The 21,842-nt window shown below is 41.6% G+C and overlaps 1 protein-coding gene across 2 annotated transcripts in view; it reads left to right on the top strand.

Moving 5' to 3' along the window:
• Positions 1–21,842, top strand: part of entpd1 (ectonucleoside triphosphate diphosphohydrolase 1) — a 129,738-nt gene that overhangs the window by 52,815 nt on the left and 55,081 nt on the right. The window contains exons 1-2 of one of the 2 annotated variants that reach the window (XM_060842150.1): positions 13,172–13,196; positions 16,094–16,215. In XM_060842150.1, the coding sequence (XP_060698133.1) occupies positions 16,144–16,215 (72 nt within the window). In that variant the 5' untranslated portion in view covers positions 13,172–13,196; positions 16,094–16,143. Of the gene's footprint in view, positions 1–13,171; positions 13,197–16,093; positions 16,216–21,842 lie in introns of those variants that run through there. The other variant, XM_060842149.1, reaches the window with a different exon arrangement.

Genomic DNA, 21,842 nt, shown 5'->3' with positions numbered 1-21,842 from the left:
GTGCTGGAAAAGCACAGCAGGTCAGGCAGCATCTGAGCATCCTTCTCCTCTGATACAAATCAGGCTGATAAAGTCAGTGGCTTCAATGGTCTCGTATTTTCCTACAGTCAAGAGAGTCTGAGACTGCAAGCATATAGTGCTACCCATGAGTTACCAGGTGCATTCATGAATTGCAAGTAGTTGCACACCTTAAATGGTCAAGTAGCTTGTGATTAGGACAAAGGAGATTAAATATCTGAGCAGAGCACCTTGGGAGTAATCATGATCGATACATCCAAAGATGCTCCCAAGTACTAAAACTCATTATTCTGGCAACGGAATTGAAAATATGGATTCTAGATGACTACATCTGCTGAGGAGATGTTCCATGACCCACGAACTCAGGCAGAGCAGCATCACACTGAGCGCAACATGAGCAGGGTCACGATTTTACATTCTACAGTCTGAAACAAGTACTGTAGATAGATCAGTGCAGCATGTGTCAGCAAGGGTCTCTCTTGGATTAGTGGTGTATCACAGTGTTCAAAGCCTATAGATGTGAATGGATGGGTGGAGGATCTAGGAGAATGATGAGAATTCATCAAAATACTTTTATTCTTCCTCCGAGTACCCTTCAGAATCCTCATCATTCTCCTAGATCCTCCACCCATCCATTCACATCTGTAGGCTTTGGACACTGCAACACACCACTAATCCAAGAGAGACCCTTGCTGACACATGCTGCACTGATCTATCTACAGCACTTGTTTCAGACTGTAGAATGTAAAATCGTGACCCTGCTCATGTTGCGCTCAGTGTTGAGCTGCTCTGCCTGAGTTCGTGGGTCATGGAACATCTCCTCAGCAGTTGTAGTCATCTAGAATCCATATTTTCAATTCCGTTGCCAGAATAATGAGTTTTAGTACTTGGGAGCATCTTTGGATGTATTGATCATGCTTACTCCTAAGATGCTCTGCTCAGATATTAAATCTCCTTTGTCCTAATCACAAGCTACTTGACCATTTAAGGTGTGTAACTACTTGCAATTCATGAATGCACCTGGTAACTCATGGGTGGTGTTATGTGCTTGCAGTCGAGGACTCTCTTGACTGTAGGAAAATGCTAGACCATTGAAGCCACTGACCTTATGAGCCTGATAGTATCCGAGGAGAAGGATGCTCAGATGCTGCCTGACCTGCTGTGCTTTTCCAGCAACACTCTAAGCTAGACTCTGAAATTGAGGAGTGAGGGCTGGGTGGCATGGTACCTACATGGATTTTATATTGTGTACAACTTGTGTACAGAACTCACCAAGAGCAAGGTGAAAATCATTGACAAAATGTGTCCTTGTTCAGCAAGGTCACATCAAATTGGAAGTATCACCTTAGCTCACAAATATGTGCCTAAATCATTTTCTTAAATCTTTTCCCAATGTTTTGTAATCATTCCTCTTCATCACAGTTGATAGAGCTGGAGACAGACTCTTGATTTTGATACCCCTTTGTGATGATCACCGGAGTCATCCTCTGGTTGCTTCAGGCCATGAGGGCCCTGTGTGTGACCCATGTTCAATGGCAGCTGCCTTCTCTGTCACCATGGAACCCAGGTGCCTCAGACTGATAGGGGAGTGGCTCTTAATCAATGGTGGTATAAGCACAATAGAGGGAATAACCTTTAGTTCATGAAACTAGGAGAGAAGCAGTTAAGGTAGAGATGAGAAATTATAAAGGTAAGTCATTTGTAGGAGTCTTGCATGGGCCCCTTTATAGTAACCAGATGATAAAAAAGTATAAAGGCAGAAATAATGAGAATTGTCTGAAAGGTATGGTGATAAACATGGCGTTTTTAAATTACATATACACTGGAAAATCAAAAGTGCAAAGGTAGCTTAGATGAGTAGCTCAGACTGCCCTGTTCAGAACAACATGATTTGAAGCCAAATAGAGATTAGGCTACACTAGGCCTGATATTGTGCAACAAGATAAGATTAACTAATGACGACGTAGTGAAGGTGCCTCCTAGGTAATAGCAATCCTAATGTGATTGAATTTTATATTCCGGTTAAGTGAGAGAAGAGTGGCTCCACGACTCGCATTTTATACTTCAAACAGGTCATTTACAAGGTCAAGGCTCATTAAATTGAATTGTCAAATTAGTTTAATGGACGGGCCCATAGGAATTCAGTGGCGGACAGTTCAGGAGATATTTCAGATAACACAGGACAGATACATTCCAGCACGAAAGAAAAATTCCATTATGAAGACTCACTATCCATGGTTATCTAAAACAAGCTAAGATAATATCAAATTTAAATGAAAAGCATACAATTGAGCACTGATGGGAGGCAGATTAGAAGATTGAGCAGAACATAAAAAACAGTACAGAATGACTAACTCGGGGAAAAATTACAGTATAGGAGAAAGTTAGCTAGAATCATAACAATATTTTGTCAGAGTTTCTAGATAGATTTAAAATGAAAAGAGTGGACAATATGCTGAATAGCCTACTTAGTCAGGGTCATGGAGATGTACATCATGATAGAGCATTCAGTCCAATCCGTCCATGCCTACCAGATATCCTAAATTAATCTAGTCCCATTTGCCAACACTTGGCCCATATGCCCCTCAACCCTTCCTATTTGTGTACCCATCCAGATACCTTTTAAATGTTGCAATTACAACACCACTTCCTGCGTGAAAAGTTGTCCCTTGGGCCCCTTTTTAAATCTTTCCTCCTCTCACCCTAAACTATGCCCTCCAGTTCTGTACTCCCCCAAACCAGGGAAAAGACCTTGTCTATATACCCTATCCAGGTTCCTTTATAAACCTCTATAAGGTCACCCCACAGCCTCCGACATTCCAGGGAAAACAGCCACAGCCTATTCAGCCTCTCCATATAGCTCAAATCCTTCAATCCTGGTAACATCCTTGTAAATCTTTTCTGAACCCTTTCAAATTTCACAACATTATTCCTATAGGTGGGAGACCGGAATTGCACAAAACATTCCAAATATGTCCTAATCAATGTTCTGTACAGCTGCAACATGACCTCTCAACTCCTATAATCAATGCTCTGTCCAATAAAGGAAAGCATACTGAATACGTTCTTCACTACCTTATGCGACTGTACTTTCAAGGAGCTATGAACCAGCACTCCAAGGTCTCTTTGTTCAGCAACACTCCCCAGGACCTTACCATTAAGTGTATAAGTCCTGCTTTCAAAAATGCAGCATCTCACATTTATCTAAATTTAAACTCCATCTGCTGCACCTTGGCCCATTGGCACATCTGGTCAAGATCCTGTTGTACTCTGAGGTAATCTTTTTTGCTGTCCACTGCACCTCCAGATTTGTTGTATTCTGAAAACTTAATAGCTATACCTCCTATGTTCAAATCCAAATCATTTATATACATGACACAAAGCAGTGGACCCAGGACCAATCTTTGTGGCATACCACTGGTCACAGGCCTCCAATCTGAAAAGCAACTGTCCATCACCACCCTCTGCCTTCTACCTTCAAACCAGTTTCAGTATCCACATGGCTAGTTCTTCCTCTTTTCCATGTGATCTAAACTTGCTAACCAGTCTGCCTTGAGGAACCTTGTTGAATACCTTACTGAAGTCCATATAGATCACATCCATCACTCTGCCCTTGCTACTTCTTCAAAAAACTCAATCAAGTTTGTGCATGGGAAATCATGTCTCACAAAGCCATGTTGACTATCCCTAATCAGTCCTTGCTTATCTAAATACATGTAAATCCTGTCCCTCAAGATTCTCTCCAACAACTTGCCCACCAGCGATGTCAGGCTCACCCGTCTATAGTTCCCTGGCTTTTCCTTACCACTTTCTTAAATAGTGGCACCACGTTAGCCAACCTCCAGTCATCTTGCATCTTACCTGTGACTATCGATGATACAAATATCTCAGCAAGGGGCTCAGCAATTACTTTCCTGGCTTCCCACAGAGTCCGGATCAGGACCTTTATGCATTTTAAGACATCCAACACCACCATCTCTGTAATATGGGCATTTTTCAAGATGTCACCATTTTCCCCATTCCAAATCTTCCATATCCTTCTCCACAGTAAACACTGTTGCTAAATATTCATTTAGTATCTCTCCCATTTCCTGTGGTTCCACACAAAGGCTGCTTTGATAATCTTTGAGGGGTCCTGTTCTCTCCCTAGTTACCTTTTTGTCCTTTTGTGTATTTATAGAATCCCATTGGATTTTTCTTAACCCTATTTGCAAAAGCTATCACATGTCCCCTTTTTGCCCTCCTGATTTCCTTCTTAAGTATAGTTCTACTGCCTTTATACTCTTGTAAGAATTCACTCAATCTCTGCTGTGTATGCCTGGCATATGCTTCCTTCTTTTTCTGAACCAGAACCTCAATTTCTCATCCAGTATTCTCTACACCTACCAGCCTTGGCTTTCACCCTAACAGGAACATACTGTCTCTGGACTCTCGTATCTCATTTTTGAAGGCTTCCCGTTTTCCAGCTGTCTCTTTATCTGTGAACATCTGTACCCAATCAACTTTTGAAAGTTCTTGCCTAATACAAATGAAATTGGCCTTCCTCCAATTTAGAACTTTAACTATTAGATCCATCTATCCTTTTCCATCACTATTTTAAAGCTATTAGAATTATAGTCTCTGGCCCCAAAGTGCTCCCCCATTAACACCTCAGTCACCTGCCCTGCTTTATTTCCCAAGAGTAGGTCAAGTGTTGCACCTTCTCTGGTAGGTACATCCATATACTGAATCATAAAGTTTTCTTGTACACACTTAACAAATTCCTCTCCATCTAAAACCTTAACATCATGGCAGTCCCAGTCTATATTTGGAAAGTTAAAATCCCCCACTGTAAACACCTTATTATTCTTACAGATAACTGAAATCCCCTCACAAATTTGATTCTCAATTTCCTACTGATTATTAGGTGGTTTATGGTACAATCCCAATAAGGTGATCATCCCTTTCTTATTTCTCAGTTCCACCCAAATAACTTCCTTGTACATATTCCCAGGAATATCCTCCCTACGTTAATCCACAATGTTATCTCTTATCAAAAAAACCACTCCCTCTCCTCTCCTGCCCCCTTTTATGTCCTTCCTATTGCATTTGTATCTTGGAACATTAAGCTGTCCATCCTTGAACCACGTCTCTGTAATTGCAATGATATCCCAGTCCCATGTTCCTAACCATGCCCTGAGTTCATCTGCCTTCTCTGTTAGGTCTCTTGCATTGAAATAAATACAGTTTGATTTACCTCATTCTCTGCTTTGTTCCTGTCTGCCCTAACTATTTGCTTTGTCCCCTTTCCCAACTGTACCAGTCTCAGACTGATCTCTTTCCTCACTATCTCCCTGAGTTCCATCCCCTCGCGTTACTAGTTTAAATCTTCCCAAATAGCTCCAGCAAATCTCCCTGCCAGTATGTTGTTCTCCTTCCAATTCAGGCACAATCCATACTTCTTGAACAGGTCACTTTTACCTCAGAAGCGATTCCAATGATCCAAAAATCTGAACCCTTCTCCCCTGCACCAGCTCCTCAGCCATGCATTCATCTGCTCGATCTTCCTATTCCTGCCCTCACTTGCTCATGGCACCAGGAGTAATCCAGCTATTACTATCCTCGAGGGCCTCCTTTATAAATTCCTGCCTAACTTGCTACATTCTCCCTTCAGAATCTCATCCTTTTTCCTTCATTAGTTCCAATGTGTACAATGACCTCGTGCTGGTCCCACTCCCCTTTGAGAATATTCTGCACTCTCACCGCGATGTCCTTGATCCTAGCACCAGGCGGGAAACACACCATTCTAATTTCTCGTTGCCAGCGACAGAAACATCTATCTGTGCCTCTGACTAGAGAGTCCCCTGACAAAAAATCGATCTCTTAGAACTTGACATACCACTCCTTACAGTAGAGCCAGTCTCTGTACCAGAAACTTGGATGTTTGTGCTACATTCCCCCAAGACTCCATCACTCCCTACATTTTCCAAAACCGTATAACTGTTTGAGAAGGGGATAACCACCGGAGACTCTTGCACTACCAGTCTCCCTCTCTCAACCCTCCTGGTGGTAATCCATCTACCTGACCTTATCTGCAGTTTTTCTTCCTTCCTATAACTGTCATCCATCATATCTCCGAACTCCTGTAAATTCCTCATTGCTTGGAGTGGCAATTAGAGGCAATCTAATAGGAGTCGCAAACGAACATACTTACTGTAGACATAATCATCATTAACATGGAAATTCTCCCTAATCCCCCGCATCCTACAGGAAGAGCATAACACACTACTAAAGGGCATCTCTGCACTTTAACAATCTTCAAAAAATAGCACAGTCTTACTGCTCTTTTAAAAAAAACTGCTCCAGGCTAACTTAGTACTTATGTTTTATATTTATAAATTTAAATCAAGAAACAGATCTCAATAAAGCATATAACCAGATAGAATTTATTCTACTCACTGTTTTAAAAAAAAGACAGCAAGGTTACACTTAGAAATCATTCACTTATCTGCTCTTGTGCTGTGAGCTCTCCCATACAGGTTCCTCCAAGGTCAGCTGTGACTGCAGTCCGATGTCTAGAAATACTTGAACTCAAACAGTAAAGGCAGTAGTTGTGCAGATTCACTGATGCCAGACAGCAGTGTAGGTTTCTTTCTCTCTTCTGCTCCTATATTTCATGGTTGTTTTATGATCTGGTTTACTCATCCATTTACATTTCCACTTCCCCATTCTGAACTAATGATGGGGGAGGCCAATGGTGAAGCAGCTGAACATGGTTGAACCTAGGACACTACTCCTGAGGAACTCCTGCAGCGATCTCTGGAGCGGAGATGACTAAACTGCAAGAGCCTTAACCATCTTATCATATGCTAGGTATAATTCCAACCAGAGAGTTTTCCTCAATTCCTACTGACTTAATGGCCCAGATCTTCTGGTCTCCACATTCTCAGAAAAGGAACCCTATGGAAATCCAATCTACTAACAGTAAAGGAATTTCCTTGGAAGTTTGGATTTCCAATGGGCTATTCCTCTGCTCCCCAAGACCTTCTGACCAATGTGAGTTGAGACTATGGACAGCTCCCATTTACTTATTGGAAATATTGGACAGCAAAATCCCAGTCTAATTGCTGGATAAATGGCACCTCAATCACTCATACTGACTCCCAATTCCTATCTCAAACCCCTCTCTATCCACACCGACTTCCCCAGACCATCCCCACTGACCTCACTGACCAACACCCTTTGCTTCAAACCCAAGCTTAATTGAGTACACCTCCTGACCTGACCTAGCCCTTGACTGACTACATCCCTCCAATGTTGCCTCACTGCCTGACCCAACAAACCAGCAAGCTTGACATGACTAGCCCCTATCCACTCACTTGTCAGTCTACCCACTTATCCATTTACCTCATCAATACTTCTACCCTAACCTTTTAATCTAACATTAAATCATTATCAAACTGGAGAGGGTTCAGAAGAGACTTACCGGAGTGTTGTCGGGTATGGAAGGTTTGAGTTGTAAAGAGAGGCTGGATAGACTAGGACTTTTTTTCACTGGAACATAAGAGGTTGAGAGGTGACCTGATAGAAGTTTATAAAATAATGAGAGGTATGGATAGAATTAATGGTAGTTGTCTTTTCTGTAGTTGTAATTTCAAGACTAGGGGACACATTTTTAAGGTGAGAGGAGAGATGTTTAAAAAAGACATAAGAAGCAAATCTTTTACACAGAAGGTGGTTTGCATGTGGAATGAGCTTCCTGAGGAAGTAATGGATGTGGGTACAATTACAACATTTAAAAGACATTTGGGTGATTACATGAATAGGAAAGGCTTGGAGAGATATGGGCCAGGAGCAGGTAGGTGGGACTAGTTCAGTTCGGGATTATGTTTGGCCTGGACGGGCTGGACCGAAGGTTTCCATTCTGTGTGACTCTAATGACTATGATTCTATAACCATTCACCTGTTTGCTAACCTTCACACTGGACATTCACTTGACTAAACAGCTTTTAGTGCCTTTAAAATGGTGTTGCCCTTTTGCTGTTCTCTGTGTGAATTTCTGTACTGAAGGAGTTTTTCTTCATTATAATCGGATATCTGGCCTGTTACCAAGTGAGTTTTCCCAGGTAAGTAAGTATTTTTCTCTTTTGATCACTTTCAAATTGAGCACTATTTGGAAGTTTGTGCCAGTTTTGGGGCACCTTGATTGGAAATGTTGCCTTGATGTCAAAGGCAGTTATTCTCAGCTCACCTCTGGAGTTCCACTCTTTTTTTTCCATGTTTAAAACTGTAATGATTTCTGGAGTTGAGTGGGTCTGGTGAAGCCCAGACTGAACATTAGTGAACAGGTTATTTGTGACTCACTGCCATTCCTCACTAACACAGTTGCTGACCTCATCCATCACTTTGCTGATGACTGAGAGTAAATTAGTGGGTTGATAATAGATTTGACTTGTCCTGTTTGTTGTGAACAGACCCAATGTTCCCTTTAAAATTTAGACGTGTAAGCTTTTTACAATATTTTTCTGCAGCCACACGCACATAGTATTTGTCAGAGAGCAAGGCCTCAGCATGCCTCGAAGTTTGCTCACCCATGTAGCTTAGTGGGAGCATTGAACAGGACAAACCTCGATAATGTTCTGTTTTGTTGGGTAGATGGCAGTGTTTTTTCCACATGTTATTTGAACTGACATGACCATGTCGGTTTAAAAGAACTGTATTGAGTGGGTCCCAGTGAGAGCAGCTTTAACATTTTGAGAGCAGCTGACTCTTTAATATTGTAAGAAATCCCATCAGTCGACTGATCGACACCATCTCCATAGTAGCCAGTGAAATGGGAGTGCAGCAGACAGCATTTGTCCTTTTGTGAATGTATGCGTGCAACAATAACCCTGAGGTTTACAGAAGCAGACTGACTGCACCACTTGGAGCTGACACCTACTTAAAGTGACTGGGCTGCAGAACTGTATGTGAAGGAGGATATTCACAGAATGAAATAAGAAGTATTGTTCAGATTCTCCAGTGACCCCTGGCTGCCCAACCTGAGCTGAAACAATTACAACAATTTCTCAAATGTATGGTAGGAGGTTGCAAATCTGTTGGGTTGGGAGTATTTTAGAGCCAGGGCTGCTGTCTATTAATGAATAGGTTTATTATATAGGTAAGATTATTGTTGATATAAAACAATGATGGCCATTACCCCTACAAGCCCATAGGGAATCACTAATTAATCTCCTTGTGGAGTTCATTGAGTATGAGTTCCCTTGGTAACCCAGGGATGACTCTGCAGAACTGTCTGTGCCAGACTGCGACTCGCCTTTGCATGCCACAAGAAGTGGCTCTATTTTGGTATTCATCAATAAACAATGTTTCTTTCATCTCAGTTTTCTGAGTTATTACTTTGGTGACAAGAGTCAAGAAAAAGTTTCAGGCAGCCTTGCCTTTCAATGACCCCGGTAAAGCCAAGACAGGAAAATATTGGAAATGCTGGAGTTTGGGAAACTAAAATGTTATGATATGGGTTTGGAAGATTGGCCCCAGTACACTGAAAGACTGATATATGTTTTTCAGGTAGATGGGATAGAAGGAGATCACTGAAAATGAGTCATTGTCCCAAATGCTTGCGGCGCCCAAACTTTCAGCATAATAAAGAGTTTCCTTTGATGAACTGTTAAATGTGTTCGTGGATCACCATGACCCCAAACCATCTGTTATATAGCAGTGTTATAGGTTTAACATGGCAAATAGACTTCCTGAGGAGCCAGATACTGAATTCTTGATGAGACTGCAGAAATTGGCAGAACACGGGTGGCAATATAGGCAGCACAGTGGCTCAGTGGTTAGCAGTGCTGCCTTACAGCGGCAGGGACCCGGTTCGATTCCAACCTCTGGCAACTGTCTGTGTGGAATTTGCAGATTCTCCCCGTGTCAGCATGGGTTTCCTCTGGGTGCTCCGGTTTTCTCCCACAATCCAAAGATGTGCAGGTTAGATCAATTAGCCATGCTAAATTGCCCAAAGTGTGTAGGTTAGGTGCATTTAGTCAGGGGTAAATAGAGGGTAGCGCCATGGGTCAGTATGGACTTGTAGGGCCAAAGGACCTTTTTCCACACTGTGGGAATCTGTGATTCATTGTGTGATGCTGCTGCTCCTTTTAACAAGGTTATTTTGCTCTTGGTTTTTTTCGAGAGGGGTAGTAAAGGTAGAGGTTCAGATGTGTCTGGAAATATCTACTTGAAAAAGTGTTTAAGTATTTTTTAAAAACACTTGTACAATGAAAGGAGAGTGGCCAGTTTGTCCAGCTCAAAGTTTTAGTTTGGTTTTAGCAAGCAGCCTGTTTGAAACTGCTGGTCAAGTTTTATAAGACCATAAGACATAGGAGTGGAAGTAAGGCCATTCGGCCCATCGAGTCCACTCCACCATTCAATCATGACTGACGGGCATTTCAACTCCACTTACCCGCATTCTCCCCGTAGCCCTTAATTCCTCGTGACATCAAGTTTTAGCTGGAAACCCAAAGAAACGGCTCCATGTCGGTCCTATCTCTCATGCTGACATTCATAATAGGTTATTTTATGATACAAGCAGTAAAACAGGACTGTCTTTGAACTAAGATTCTAATTAGGTTGTGTAAAAGACGTGTTAATACCTGAAGTGCAAAGATGGCAGCGGATAACCACAAAAGTGTGGAATTGTTACATTTCCCTGAACTTTGAGGTTCTGATCTTGAGGAGGTATTTGTCAAGCTTCTTTTGTGCAATTGCAGATTTAAATACTCAGACAGAACCAATTCCTTTGCAGTAAATCCTCACCTTTCCCTGTGAGGTATCATCACTAGTTGATTGGGTGAAGCACAGCCTTAACTCTAGTTTGTTTATATATAGAATATAAGAATCTAAATTAAAATGAAAGCTTCTTCATTCATCTATTCAGAGTTAGCTTCCTATTTATTAAATATTCTACTTGTTATGATCCAGTTGATCTTAATATTGTATAAGTCAGGTCCCAGAATGAAACTTGGCTTGGTAAACCTTAACTTTTTTGGAGCAGTAGAGGTTAATTACTAAAAACATTCACATGTACTTAAAGAATAAAACATTTGATCAAACAGCCACCACAAGAACTTAGATGCAATCTCAGTGCTTCTCAGATGTACTACCGATTATGCTTCTACCAGTTCTACTACTTGCTTCCCAATCCACAATAAGTTTGACTACTTAGATAGCTATATGATATAAAATATAAGTATATAAAAATAAAGATTGAGCATATAAGTCTCAATGAACATAGAAACAAGAATAAGCTGGTCAGTTTCTTTGAACCTTGTCCATTATCCGTGATCATGATTAACCTGAAACCACATTTGCCCTTTTATTGCTGATAGTTTTGGTTTAAAATGTCAATTGCCTTTCCAGGATGTGAGTTCTAAATTTTCAGCATCCTTTGTGTTTAAAAGTACTGCCTAATTTTATTCCTGACTGATCTTGCTTTAGTCTCAGTCCCCTGGTTCTGGATTTCATAACCAGGGGAAATATTTCCCTACACTGAGCTATTTGTTCTCTCTCGTACCTTGAAAGCTTTGATTAAATCATACCAAACCTCCCAAATTCCCTGGACTGCAACCAGGATTAGTTTGTCTAATCTCTCCTTGTAATTTAACCATGGGAGTCCAGGTATTATTCTAGTACATCTATGTTGCATTGTCTCCAAGGCCAACATCTCCTTCAAAAGGTCTGTTATCCTGAATTGTTCATAGTGACTCCAGGTGTCTTGTATACTTGAAGCATGGCCTATACCCCTTTGTATTTGAGTCCTCAAGAAACAAATGCTTGCTTTCCATCTGTCCTTTGGATTTTTTTCTGTTCCTCACAATTTAATGATCTTTTTCTAATGTCCTCAGTTTGATCATTTCTAGGTGCAAAGTAGATTGATTACTTTACATTTTCCTTCATTGAAATTCATTTGCTACAGATTTTTCTTCTCATTTAATATATCAACAGCTCTTTGAATGTAATGTTTCCATCTACACAGGATCCAATGCTAGCTTTTGTGATGATGACATTTGGATATTTGGTCTCTTATTCCATCAGTTAATTCATAAATATGTTGAATAGTAGAGGCTGTCATGTTTGCATGGGCAACCCGGAACTAGCTAATTACTCCTCCAGTGGGCCAACATGAACTCAGCAGCTGAATGGGCTCTTCTGTGCTGTAAGACCTTATGTAGACAGGCCAACAAGAGGTGAGGCCATACTGGATTTGGTTGTGGGTAACGAACCAGGCCAGGTGTTAGAATTGGAGGTAGGTGAGCACTTTGGGGACAGTGACCACAATTCGGTGACTTTTACTCTAGTGATGGAGAGGCCTAAGTGTGCACTTCAGGGCAAGAGTTATAGCTGGGGGCAGGGAAATTATGATGCGGTGAGGCATGACTTAGGATGCGTGGCTTGGAAAAGTAGTCTTCAAGGGAAGGGTGCAATCGATATGTGGAGCTTGTTCGAGGAGCAACTATTGAGTGTCCTTGATAAGTATGTACCTGTCAGGCAGGGAGGAAAGGGTTGTGTGAGGGAGCCGTGGTTTAATAAGGAATTGGAATCCCTTGTTAAAGGGAAGAGGGCAGCCTATGTAAAGATGAGGCGTGAAGGTTCAATTGGGGCAATTGAGAGTTATAAGGTAGCCAGGAGGATCTGAAGAGAGAGCTAAGAGCAGCAAGGAGGGGACATGAAAAGTCTTGGTTGGTAGGATTAGGGAAAACCCAAAGGCTTTCTATAGGTATGTCAGGAATAAAAGAATGACTAGGGTAGGAAGAGGTCCAGTCAAGGATAGTAGTGGGAAGTTGCGTGTGGAGACTGAAGAGATTGGGGAAACACTGAATGAATACTTTTCGTCAGTATTCACGCAGGAACAGGACATTGTTGCCGATGTGAATATTGAGTCACAATTAATTAGAATGGATAGCTTTGAGGTATGTAGGGAAGAGGTGTTGGAAATTCTGGAAAGTGTGAAAATAGATAAGTCCCCTGGGCCTGATGGCATTTATCCTTGGATTCTCTGGGAAGCAAGGGAGGAGATTGTAGAGTCATTGGCCTTGATTTTTATGTCCTCGTTTTCTACAGGAATAGTGCCAGAAGACTGGAGGATAGCGAATGGTGGTTCCCTTGTTCAAGAAGGGGAGTAGGGATAATCCAATAACTATAGGCCGGTGAGTCTCACTTCTGTTGTGGGCCAAGTCTTAGAAAGAATTCTAAGGGATAGGATTTATGAACATCTGGATAGGAATAATGTGATCAAGGATAGTCAGCATGGTTTTGTGAAGGGCAGGTCGTACCTCACAAACCTTATTGAATTCTTTGAGAAGGTGACTAAGGAGGTGGACGAGGTAAAGCAGTAGATGTGGTGTATATGGATTTTAGTAAGGCGTTTGATAAGGTTCCTCATGGTAGGCAACTGCAAAAAATACAGAGGTATGGCATTGAGGGTGCGTTGGAGGTTTGGATTAGGAATTGGCTGGCTGGAAGAAGACAGAGGGTAGCAGTTGATGGTAAAGGTTATCTTGGAGTGCAGTTACTAGCGGTGTTCCGCAAGGATCTGTTTTGGGACCATTGCTGTTTGTCATTTTTATAAATGACCTGGAGGAGGGACTAGAAGGTTGGATGAGCAAGTTTGCGGATGATACAAAAGTCGGTGGAGTTGTTGACAGTGAGGAAGGATGTGGCAGGTTACAGCGGGATATAGATAAACTGCAGAGCTGGGCAGAAAGGTGGCAAATGGAGTTCAATGTGGCTAAGTGTGAAGTGATTCACTTTGGTAAGAGTAACAAGAAGATGGGGTACAGGGCTAATGGTCAGATACTTGGTAGTGTGGATGAGCAGAGGGATATTGGTGTCCATGTACACAGATCTCTGAAAGTTGCCACCCAGGTAAATAGTGCTGTGAAGAAGGCATATGGCGTACTGGCTTTTATTGGTAGAGGAATTGAGTTCTGGAGTCCTGAGGTCATGTTGCAGTTGTATAAGACTCTGGTGCGGCCGCATCTGGAGTATTGTGTGCAGTTTTGGTCGCCATACTATAGGAAGGATGTGGAGGCACTGGAACGGGTGCAGAGGAGGTTTACCAGGATGTTGCCTGGTATGGTAGGAAGATTGTATGAGGAAAGGCTGAGGCACTTGGGGCTGTTTTCATTGGAGAAAAGAAGGTTTATGGGTGACTTGATAGAGGTGTACAAGATGATTAGGGGTTTAGATAGGGTTGACCATGAGAACCTTTTTCCACATATGGAGTCAGCTATTACGAGGGGGCATAGCTTTAAATTAAAGAGTGGTAGATATAGGACAGATGTTAGGGGTAGATGCTTTATTCAGCGAGTCGTGAGTTCATGGAATGCCCTGCCAGTAGCTGTGGTGGACTCTCCCTCTTTATGGGCATTTAAACAGGCATTGGATAGGCAAATGGAGGATAGTGGGCTAGTGTAGGTTAGGTGGGCTTGGATCGACGCAACATCGAGGGCCAAAGGGCCTGTATTGCGCTGTATTTTTCTATGTTCAATGATCATAAGATGCAGGAGCAGAAGTAGGCTATTCAACTGATTGAGTCTGCTCTCCTTTTCATTCTATGATCATGGATCCTGTGATGCCATTAGCCACATGCTGCCAATCCATTACTCTCCTGTTGCTCAAGTCAACAATTTGCCTTCATTTCCATAAGCTTCAACTTTAGCGCTCAGCCTCTAATGAGCAACTTTATCAAATGCCTTCAGGAAGTTCAAATAAACAGTATTCATGGGCATTCTCTTGCCCCTTGCTTTTGTCATCTCTTCAAAGTCAAATCACTTTCATCAGGCATGACCTACCCTTTACAAAGCCAATTGTTCTGATGAAAAACCATCAACATGAAACATTGTTGCTCTCTCCATACAAGTCTCTCCATATTCAGACCTGCCGGTACCTTGTAGAATTTCTGATTGCTTTAAAAGTCCATGTTCATTTTCTCTGCTCAGGTGAAAACATTCAAGATATTCGGTGACACTATTTTTAATCATAGATTTCACTAATGTCTGAATAGCTGTTGTCAGGCTAACAGAACTATATTTTTCCTGGTCTCAATCTCATCCTACTGAAGTCAGCCTCACTAAATCAAGAATCGTAGGTGAACTTGTGTTCTTCCTAAGCTAATGGCCATTTAATTGGGCAGGAAGCTAGCAGGAGGGGCAACACGTGCATATCTATTAATGCTGTTTGCCACCCAGTGGCAAGCAGACAGATTGCCATGTGGACTGCAGACGAGCCAGCTCACATGGATGTCCTTCATTCACTTGCACTCAGTGTACAATCAAAGGACCTGGCACCAAGGCAGGAATGGGTGAACAGAGAAAGCTCTCTAAGAGCCACACTATTGCCCTTGCTGCAATATTTTGAACTTAATCACATCATGATCTTTATTGTATAAATGCCATGTACTGATAAGCTTTCAATTGAATCTGCTTTGTTACTAAATATAATACAGCATGCATCCTTAAATTATGAATTGTGCTTGTTTACCTTTATTCAATGAGTAACTTTTTCTGACCCCTGAAACTCTTTTTTTTCATGACTCCCTACGTTCAGTGCCCAAGGAAATTGATATACAGTGCCTTTCAATTTGATTGATTGAACGATAGAGCATTCATGATTCAACTTTAAATCCTCAGGATTTTTTTAAACACTTCAGCTCAACAAAGCACTTCTAAAATATCAGTGTTGTTGTTGTATGCAAACATGACAATCTATTTGCATACAAATGATAATGAGAAAAATGACCAGAAAAATCGATTCGAGTGGTATGGGTCAGCAGTAATATCAATCGGATTACATCAAAAATAAAAGGATTTATTGTTGGGACAGGATGAGACAGTGCACCAATTTGACGGAATGGCCTGCTTCAGTGATGTAATTCTATGTTTCAAAACAAAAGGAAAGAACTTGAGACAGAAATCTGCCTGAAATGAGGGACACAAATCGGAGAAATAGAGATAAAAACATGACCAAGACTATGGTGAGTCTTTCAAAGAATTTATAAAATCTTTTACCATGCTTTATTATGCATCCTTTCTTTCATTTACAGAAATAAAACTGAAGAAATACAGATACCTGATTGCATTGGTCATCATTCTGATGGTGGTTGGAGTATTAGTATTGGTAGCAATACCTGTGGTGCAGAACAGGTCACTGCCAAAGAAACTGAAGGTAATTGTGAATATCTTTTGGAAAGTTCTAATGGTAGGTCATTGATGGCTTACTTATCTTTTCTCATATCCAACTTAAGCTCCTGCCTCCAGGCCATATTTTATTATTACTCGTTATTATCCAGTATTAGGATGTGATTTTCACTGGCTGGGCCAGCATTTATTGCCCATCTTTAATTAACTTTTAAACATGGTAATGAGTCATCTTCTTGAACCACTGTTGTTAATGCTGTTAGGGAGAGATCCAGGATTTTGACCAAGTAAAGGACACATTTCAATGTCAGAATTGTGTGTGTCTTGGCAGAAGACCTGCAGCTATTGGTGTTCATGTATGCCTATTACCTTTCTCCTTCTTGGTGGTGAACTTCAGAGGGGCAGCAGAGACTGTTGAATAACTTTTATAATTATAACGTTCTGTTTTTTTTAGCATTAAGTCACAATCCGATTCAATGAAATACTATCGTGGATTACACAACACACCGTTAGAATCATAGAACTGCGTAGAATATACAGCACAGAAACAGCCCATCCAATCCATGCTAGGACTTTTGCACCACCTAAACCTTATCATTTATGTAACTCTATTACAGTAAAGCTTTCTTCCCTGAGACCTTATGTGCTCACCTAACCTCTCAGAATTGAAATTCTTAGTGTATTCAACATTTTTATAACTCACTGGGTAAAGAAAGTTTCAGGTAAGCCCTATATGATTTCTTGACAACTGTCATAAACTGATAGCTCGCCACCACAAGTGTAAACACTCTCCCTGGATTAATCAAAATCTTTTGTCATTCTAAAAAGGCTTCATTCATGGCAGCCAGTGGCCTCCTGTTTTCAGGGGTGAAGGAATTCTGTCTGTTCATAGTTTCCTAATATGAACTCACATTTTTGGTATAACCTTTGTAAACCTTTTGTGCCTATTAGAGTCATAGAGATGTACAGCATGGAAACAGACCCTTCGGTGCAACCTGCCTTTGCCGACCAGATATCCCAATCCAATTCGTGTCCCACCTGCCAGCACCCGGCCCATATCCCTCCAAGCCCTTCCTATTCATTTACCCATCCAAATGCCTCTTAAATGTTGCAATTGTACCAGCCTCCACCACATCCTCTGGCAGCTCATTCCATACACGTACCACCCTCTGCGTGAAAAAGCTGCCCCTTAGGTCTCTTTTATATCTTTCCCCTCTCACCCTAAACCTATGCCCTCTAGTTCTGGACTCCCCAACCCCAGGGAAAACACTTTGCCTACTTATCCTATCCATGCCCCTCATAATTTTGTAAACCTCTATAAGGTCACCCCTCAACCTCCGACACTCCAGGGAAAACAGCCCCAGCCTGTTCTGCCTTTCCCTGTAGCTCAGATCCTCCAACCCTGGCAACATCCTTGTAAATCTTTTCTGAACCCTTTCAAGTTTCACAACATCTTTCCCATAGGAAGAAGACCAGAATTGCATGCAATATTCCAACAGTGGCCTAACCAATGTCTTTCTGGCTGCTATTTGAGGAAGAGGAAATAGAGGAAAGGGTTCAGAAAAGATTTACAAGGATGTTGCCAGGGTTGGAGGATTTGAGCTACAGGGAGAGACTGAACAGGCTGGAGCTGTTTTCCCTGGAGTGTCGGAGGCTGAGGGGTGACCTTCTAGAGGTTTACAAAATCATGAGTGGCATGGATAGGATAAATAAACAAAGTCTTTTCCCTGTGGTCGGGAGTACAGAACTAGAGGGCATAGGTTTAGGGTGGGAGGGGAAAGATATAAAAGAGACCTAAGGGGCAACTTTTTCACACAGAGGGTGGTACGTGTATGGAATGAGCTGCCAGAGGATGTGGTGGAGGCTGGTACAGTTGCAACATTTAAGAGGTATTTGGATGGGTATATGAATAGGAAGGGTTTGGAGGGTTATGGGCCAGGTGCTGGCAGGTGGGACTAGATTGGGTTGGGATATCAGGTCGGCATGGACAGGTTGGACCGAAGGGTCTGTTTCTATGCTGTACATCTCTATGACTCTATAACTATACACAATATGCTATTGTGATTTAACCAAGGTTTGTTACAGGTGTAGCAGAGGTTTTCTATGTTCAGTTTTATTCCTCAAGAAATAAACCTGAGGGCTTGGTTTGCTCTTTGTGGTCTTGCTATTTACAATAATTTGTGCATTTGTATTCCTGATCCCATTGTTGCTCTGCTCCATTTCAAGTGCTATCCAATCTCTCACTCTTCTTTCCAAAATAGGACACTTCTGAATTCATTTGACAAACATATCCCCATTCATATTTTTGCGGTCATCCTCTATGATAATGATCACCTCCATTAAGTGTCATAAAGAAATTTAGAAATTGTATTTTTTGATTCTAAAGTCTAAATTATTCATATAAATTGTGAATTTGCAATTGTTTTATCACAGATTCCTACAGCATTCTACTTTCCACCTTGTGCCATAGAATCATAGTATCTCCGCAGTGTGGAACTAGGCCATTCAGCCCATCAAGTCCACACTAATCCTCTAAAGAATATCCCACACAGACCCAGCCCCCAACCCTATCCCTGTAACCCTGCACTTGCCCTGGCTACTACACATAATCTGTATATCCCTGGACACTATGGGCAATTTAGCATAGCCAATCCACCTAACCTGCACATTTTTGGACTGTGGGAAGAAGCTGACGTAGATGCGGGGAGAATGTGCAGACACCACATTGACATTTGCCTGAGGCTGGAATTGAGGTCAGGTCCCTGGTGCTGTGAGGCAGCATTGTTAATTAATGAGCCATTGTGCTGCTTGGAATAACAATTCTTTACTCCTCCTCACTCCTTTTGGTACAACAGTTAGCTAGATGCGAATCATCCATGGCTCCATCCTCTTTATGAGGCTGTAGTGTGGCACCTTATTGAAGGCCTTTTGGAAATTCAGATCAATTGTGCCTATTGCATTATCCATACCTACTCACCACTTCAAAGAATTTTAATGAGGTTGTTCAAACTGAATTATATACTGTCAATTCATTCCTTTATTTCCAGCTGTTTTTCTGTTTTCTCCTTTTGTAGGATTTGTTTTATTTTACCTCTGATGTTATACTTTCTAGTCATCCTATACTTTATTCATGAAATTAAAACATAATGTCAGCTTTCCACCAGTCCGCTCCTTTTAAACTGTTTTCTACGACATTATTAAATATGTTTAATTTTATCTGTGATATCTATTCAGAATCTTTTAAAAGATGTATTTGTAATCCAATGCACCAAGGGTTTTTTCCTCATTGAAATTGTACTCTGTCTTCTGGAGTCAATTAGCTCAGTTGGCTGGTTGGCTGGTTTGCAATGTAGAATGAAGTCAACAACTTGAGTGGCTGAGGTTACCTTCCTCAACCTCTCCCCTTTCCTCAGGTGTGGTGACCCTGAGGTTAAACCACCAGAATCTCCTTTCTCTAATGAGAGAACAGTCTATACTTTGTTAGGACTGTGATCACTTCACCTTTTTACTCTATGCCTCTAATTAAAAAGCTCAGGATTCCATATGCTTTATTTATTCTGAATCAGTATTCTCACATTTGCACAAATAATCCTTGGCTTCTCATCCTGCTCTGTCTTTAACCTTGTACCATTCAGATTGTATTGCCTCTCCTCTTCACATCATCTCTCCTCTCCAATCTTTGTTATTCCAACCAAAGCGTGTCACTTCACCCTTTTCTGTATTTGATTTGTTCTGTCTTTTGTATTATTCATTCATGGGATGTGGGCATCACTTGCAAGGCCAGCATTTATTGTCCATCCCTTATTGCCTGAGAGCAGTCAAGAGTCAACCACGTTGCTGTGAGGCTGGAGACATATGTAAGCATGACTAGGTAGGAAAGGCAAGTAAAGAACATTAGTGAACCAGGTGGGTTTTTACAACAACTGAAAGTGGTTACGCCATTGGGTTAGCTTTTTATTGAATTCAAATTTCACCAGGTGCCATGGTGAAATTCAAACCCATGACCCCAGAATATCAACCTGGGGTTCTGGCTTACCAGTCTAGTGACATTTCCACACGCAAATGTTCCTCCCCTCCCCCCATTGTGGAGAATGAACTTCCTCAATATTAGACTCATAGAGTCATACTGCATAGAAAGAGATCCTTCAGTCCAACCTGTTCATGCCAACCAAGTTTCCCCAACTAACCTCAACGCATCTTCATGTTTGGCCCACGTCGCTCTGAACCTTTCCTATTCATGTACCTATCTAAATGTCTTTCAAATGTTGTAACTGTATCTGCATTTATCACTTCCATCAACAGTTCATTCCACATACACTTTTTAGACTGGAGATCTGTGACCAGTGGTGTGCCACAAGGATCGATGCTGGGTCCACTGCTTTTCGTCATTTATATAAATGATTTGGATGTGAATTTAGGAGGTACGGTTAGTAAATTTGCAGATAACACCAATGTTGGAGGTGTAGTGGACGCCCAAGAAGGTTACCTCAGACTATAATGGGATCTTGTTCAGATTGGGCAATGGCCTAGGAAAGACAGATAGGATTTAATTTAAATGAATGCGCATTTTGGAAAGGCAAATCAGAACAGGATTTATACACTTAATGGTAAAGTCCTGGGGAGTATTGCTGAACAAACAGATCTTGGAATGTAGGTTCCTTGAAAATGGAGTCCCAGGTCGAAAGGATAATGACAAACGTGTTGGTATACTTTCCTTTCTTGGTCAGTGCATTGAGTATGGGAGTTGGGAGGTCAACTTGTGGCTGTATAGGACATTGGTTAGGTCACTTTTGGAATATTGTGTACAATTCTGATCTCCCAGCTGTAGGAAGGATGTGAAACTTGACAGGGTTCAGAAAAGATTTACAAGGATGTTGCCAAGTTTGGAGGGTCTGAGCTATAGAGAGAGGCTGAATAGGCTGGGGCTATTTTCCTTGGAGCATTGGAGGCTGAGGGATGACCTTCTAGAAGTTTATAAAATTATGAGGGGCATGGGTAGGTTAAATAGCCAAGGTCTTTTCCTCAGTGTAATGGAGTATAAAACTAGAGGACATAGGTTTAAAGTGAGAGGGGAAGGGTTTAAAAATACCTAACGGGCAATATTTCCATGCAGAGGGTGGTGTGTATATGGAATGAGCTGCCAGAGGAGATGGTGGAGGCTGGTACAATTACAACATTAAAAGGGTATATGATGGGTATTCTACGTTGGGGCTCACTGATGTAGAGAAGACCACATCCAGGGCACTTTGGATTCCAGAATCTGCAGGTTTTTTTTATCTCTTCCTATAGCAAGATGATCAGAACTGTACAGCCTCAACAGGATGTCACAACATCTATACTCAATGGTCTGAAGGCAAGCATACTAAAAGCCTTCTTAACCACCCTGTCTACCTGTGATGCCATTTTCAAAGAACTATGTACCTACACCTCTAAGCCTCTTTTCAACAACACTGCCCAGGGCCTTACCATTAGCTCTATAGGTCCTGCCCTTGTACATCTTCCCAAAATGCAGTACCTTGTATTTATCCAATTTAAACTCCATCTCTCATTCCTTGGCCCATTGGCCCAATTGATCAAGATCCCTTTGTAATCTTAAGGGGATCTGGATGGGTATATGAAGAGGTAGGGTTTGGATGGATATGGGCAAATGGGATT

Source organism: Hemiscyllium ocellatum, chromosome 22, assembly GCF_020745735.1.
Source record: "Hemiscyllium ocellatum isolate sHemOce1 chromosome 22, sHemOce1.pat.X.cur, whole genome shotgun sequence".
NCBI classification, from domain to species: domain Eukaryota; kingdom Metazoa; phylum Chordata; class Chondrichthyes; order Orectolobiformes; family Hemiscylliidae; genus Hemiscyllium; species Hemiscyllium ocellatum.
This window is presented reverse-complemented; position numbering and strand designations above follow the sequence as displayed.